Below are 4,704 nucleotides of genomic sequence, written 5' to 3'. Positions count from 1 at the left end.
AATACATGTTCTTCCCATACCTAAACAACAAAACATAGAACCTTTTTATGAGCAATCATACAATTACAATAACCATAGCCTAACTTCCAAATAACCCTAACCCCCTCATAACCCTAACACAACCAAACATCCCTAACCCTAGCCTAACCCTAGCCTAACCCTAGCCTAACCCTAAAACAACCATAATGCACACATCCAAACAACCCTAATCCTAACCCCATCATACCCCTTATCCTAACATACAAACAAATAAAACAATATGATATACATCCCACATTTCATGAAAAACTAGGGTTTCCTCAAATTTGCAAAAAAAAAGAACACAAAAGATTTTCCTTTGGATGAGAATGAGGGGAGAGGTGGGGATTACCTTAGGGGAGTGATTGGACAACAAATGCCCGCTCCAAACCTTCAGATTTGGTGATGTAGAGAAGGATTTGAGGGAGGGGGCAGTGGCTGGGAGAGGGGCTGGGGGAGGGGAATGAGGGAGGGGTGGGGAGGGGGGTGGGGAGGGGGCTGGCCCGTGGCCCTGTAAGTCAGTGTGTGGCGCCTAAGCGTCAGGCGCCACACATTACAATGTGTGACGCCTGAGGCTTAGGCGTCACACCGCCTGGGGGGTGGGGCCCTCCCTGCCACGTGGTCGGGGGTGTGGCGCCTAACCCCTAGGCGTCACACAGTACAGTGTGGCACCGAGGTGTCGGGCGCCACACAAAAGGGTCAGGCCGGTGAATTATTTCTCCCGAGGGGTCAATCCGTGAGTTCTTTCGTCCCAGGGGTCATTTTTGTCAATTTTGCCGTCTGGGATGCGCTTGGTTCGTCTTATTTCTCCTCTCCGTCCACGCACTCGCTAGTAGGGATGGCAATGGGTACCCATTATCCACGTACACTGCGGGTAAAAACATTACTAGGGTAAGAGTATGGGACAAAAATTTACCTATGGGTATATAAATAGAAAAATCCAAAACTCATCGGGTAGAGCGGGTACGGGTATGAGATCATATAACCTATAGCCATATACTCATGTACCCATATAAAATCTATTAAACTCAAAATTATCTCTATAATCTACACTATGTTAATAATTTGTGAACTGAAAGTGTATGCCTATGTGTTCTTGTTTATGACTATATGATGTTGTTTTATAAGAATGTGTTGTAATTATAATCTATCTTTGTAAACTATACGATACAATAAAGTTTATAACTATAAGTTGTTTAAATTGATGTTTTGCAAACATGGGTAATTTTACCCGCGGATACCCGTCTACCCATCGGGTAACGGGTATGGAAAAAAATTGTATCCGTTGACGGGTATGGATAAGGGTGATGGGTAATCTGAGGCGGGACGGGTAAGGGTATGGGGAGGCTCCACCCGTACCCATACCCTGCGGGTGCCATTCCTACTTGCCCGCGGGCACCGGCGCCGGCGCCGGGACGGACAGCGTCGTGCACGCATGCGCCGCGAAGAGCGAGGCCGCGAGGACGGGGCAGCAGCGGCCGCGGTCGAGAGAGCCCGGACCGCTGCCGGCCTCGCACGCCGCAGCCACGCCGCCGAAGAGCTCCGCAGAGAGGTCGAGGCGGCAGGGCGGGGAGGGAGGGCGCCGTGGAGGCGGAGTGCAGCGTTGGAGGTTCATCCACACCAATGCTCCCTCTCCGGTTGTAACAAATGTCGTCCAATTGGTTCGGTTTACTTGTCCTTGGGAGACACAAATACGATAGTTATCCATCAATGTGTTGCCCCCCTCAAAAAATAAATGCCCCGAACCCCCAACTCAGACCACCTTGCACCAAAGCTTCCATCTTTCCTTTTTTCCGCTGCCACCACTATTTCATTAGGGATTCCTTATCCCTAGTCCACCAAAGGGGATTATTGTTGTATAATATTTGATGGTAGATGGAGACAAACTACCTTCACATTTTCTCTCGGAATCATATAGTTAACATGTCCATGCTATCTCCAATGAGTACTTTTTATCATATAAGTACAATCTTCTCCTATATATGAACTTAATTTTAATTGTGTATGACAAACTTTAGTGCTCAAGCAGAAGAGAAATTAGGAAACAACAAGTACAATAATTTCACATGATTTAAGTTTGATCAATGGTTAATCCATCTATAGGGTCCAAATTTGCGTTGATAATTATATCTCGTCGCTTCCTTATGAGTTACGGCATTCTATCCTAACACGTGTTGCCCAATCCGCCCCCATGAAATATCCCAATCAATACCCCAAAAGCCCAACCCACCCTGCAACAATCGAAGCATCCATCTTTCCTCTCTTCAACTACCACCACATTTCCTCTAGCCACTACCACTACCGAGGAGGAGAAAGGGGAGGTGGTGGCATTGCTGGGTGGTGGGGCTGCTCGAACAGAGAAAGACATTGGCGATGCATCGAGGAACTACAATGTTGGTCACATACTTGCAAAGGTCAGAGTGGAAGGATACGGGGAAGTGCATAGAGGAGATGGCTCGGAGAAGTGGGTCATGGCGGTGGTGGGCGACAACGACAGAGTGGAGGCATGTGTGGCGTTGGGGCGCATGGTGTGCGGTGCCCACCATGCTCGATCGAGATCCATAGTTGGCTGGAGGAGGTTAGGGAAGGATGGGGTTGCACGAGAGAGATAAAGAGGGATTTTTTTTCAAAAGCAAAGAGTGGAGTGGCGGGTTCTTTTTATAAAAGTGACACCGCTGGTCTTGCATGCGCTAGATATAGACCGGGCGGTCGAATGTGTGCTCGAACCCCTCCTCCTATGGATCTAATCAAACAAATTATTTCCAAATTTGGTTCGATTTGGTTTGGAAGTACTTGTTTCTTTCCTTATGATGTACAATAGATAGATGTTCAATCACGCGTTGCCCGGCCTCACTGAATAAATTCCCCCCAAACCCTAGCACAACCCAACACGCAACAACCAAATTTCCCATCTTTTCCTCCCCTCTGCCGCCGCCGCGTTTCTAGGGTTTTCCTCATCTGCAATTCGTACGCACCCACCCCCAACAAGGATCCAACAGTGATGGCAAGTGCAGCGGCATGCGAGAAGAAGATGATCATGCTAAAGTCGTCCGACGGCGAGGAGTTTGAGGTGGAGGAGGCGGTCGCCATGGCGTCGCAGACCATCCGCCACATGATCGAGGATGACTGTGCCGACAAACGCATCTCGATCCCCAGCATCAACTCCAAGATCCTCTCCAAGGTCATCGAGTACTGCAACAAACACATCCCGACCAAGCAAGCCGTCGACACCACTAGAGCCACGGGTGTTGTTGCATCTGACGCCGTGGATCCCCCTGCTCTAGCCAAGGACCTCAAGATCTGGGATGCAGAATTCATGAAGGTCGACCAGGTCACCCTCTTCGACCTCATCCAGGTATGATATCCTTTGATTCGACCATTTTCTTTCTCTAGATCCACTTTTTCTCGATGTTCCCCTTTGGCACGCGATCTAGATTAGGCTTGGGTGTCTTGCTACTATTTATATTAGATTAAACACACTCCTCATAAAACCATCAAGGTACTCGTTTCGATTGGACTAGATTAGATTTTGATTATAAAAGATTGTGCTTTATTAGAGACGTACACATTGGCCGGCCATACAAAATCTAGCTAAATATGTTAGGGCATCATCTTGTGGTCTGCTATATTTCACAGATATGTGTATATGATTATTACGCGTAACCTAGGAATAACCTAGGAAGCTTTATTATGATCAGTGTGAACTTACTAGATGCATTATCATTGTGGCAGCAAATCGTATATGATTAACGTGCGGAAACATCAGACTACTCATAACAATATATGGGTTTTATGATTATGCTACATATAGTAATGCTTCTCTCTCGCATGATAGGTTACTTCATGTGTTGTTTTGTGTTTTATTAGCTTGTAACACATTTGAATACAAGACAATCTATGTAACTATTCATGTTATAAAGCCATTATAAAATTAATGCTTTTCTGAAACACCCTATGGTTCTTTTTGCCCCCTCTCAGGCTGCAAGATACCTCAATATCAAGGAGTTGTTGGACCTGACTTGCCAGACTGTTGCCGACATGATTAGTGGGAAAAATCCAGAGGAGATCCGTAATTTATTCAACATCAAGAACGACTACTTGCCTGAGGAGGAGGAGAAGATCCGTAGGGAGAACCAGTGGGCATTTCAGTAGAGGAGCATCCAGGTCGCGTTGAATGAACGCTTAATTATTATTTTTCATGTCAACATTTTAGCTGCACTCTTTATGTTTTAATTTGATGTACTGGAGTCTATGAAGTGGTGTCAGTAAACATATTCAGTGTTTATGCTTGCGTGTACATATTCGTCATTGTCTCTACATGAGGTTGGAGTGGGCGGCATAGTCCACGGGGTGGTGTGATCCACAAGGAGCCGATACGTATCTTGCTAGGGTGGATGAGGAAGTCTGGGCGAGGCACTCTTCAATGATTGAGGAGATTCCCGAGGCAGTCTTAGTGCTATCGTCAGGGTCACCAGCCTACTGTAACCCTTATTCTGGATTAGCCTTGCTTATAGAGAAGAGGCTTGGTTAGCATCCTTTTTATCAAATGATGTTCTTTGCTACCAACAATTCTTTAAGTAGGTGGTGAAGTAAATAATAGTGCACTTGCTGACAGTAGAACCCCCAAGAAATATCACAGTATAGGCTGATATCTTTGTGCAATGTCATTTACAAGCTATGATCCAA

The 4,704-nt window shown here is 46.3% G+C and overlaps 1 protein-coding gene across 1 annotated transcript; it reads left to right on the top strand.

The window, feature by feature from the left end:
• Positions 1-2,854: 2,854 nt before the first annotated feature.
• On the top strand, positions 2,855-4,313 carry LOC123411148 (SKP1-like protein 1). Its single transcript, XM_045104084.1, has 2 exons — positions 2,855-3,373; positions 3,997-4,313. Exons 1-2 carry the CDS (start codon positions 3,020-3,022, stop codon positions 4,168-4,170), a joined length of 528 nt encoding a protein of 175 aa, XP_044960019.1. The 5' UTR covers positions 2,855-3,019; the 3' UTR covers positions 4,171-4,313.
• The last annotated feature ends 391 nt before the right edge of the window (positions 4,314-4,704 follow it).

This window comes from Hordeum vulgare, chromosome 7H (assembly GCF_904849725.1).
Source record: "Hordeum vulgare subsp. vulgare chromosome 7H, MorexV3_pseudomolecules_assembly, whole genome shotgun sequence".
Lineage (NCBI taxonomy): Eukaryota > Viridiplantae > Streptophyta > Magnoliopsida > Poales > Poaceae > Hordeum > Hordeum vulgare.
The sequence above is the reverse complement of the archived record's forward strand: the minus strand, read 5'-3'. Positions and strand labels throughout refer to the sequence as shown.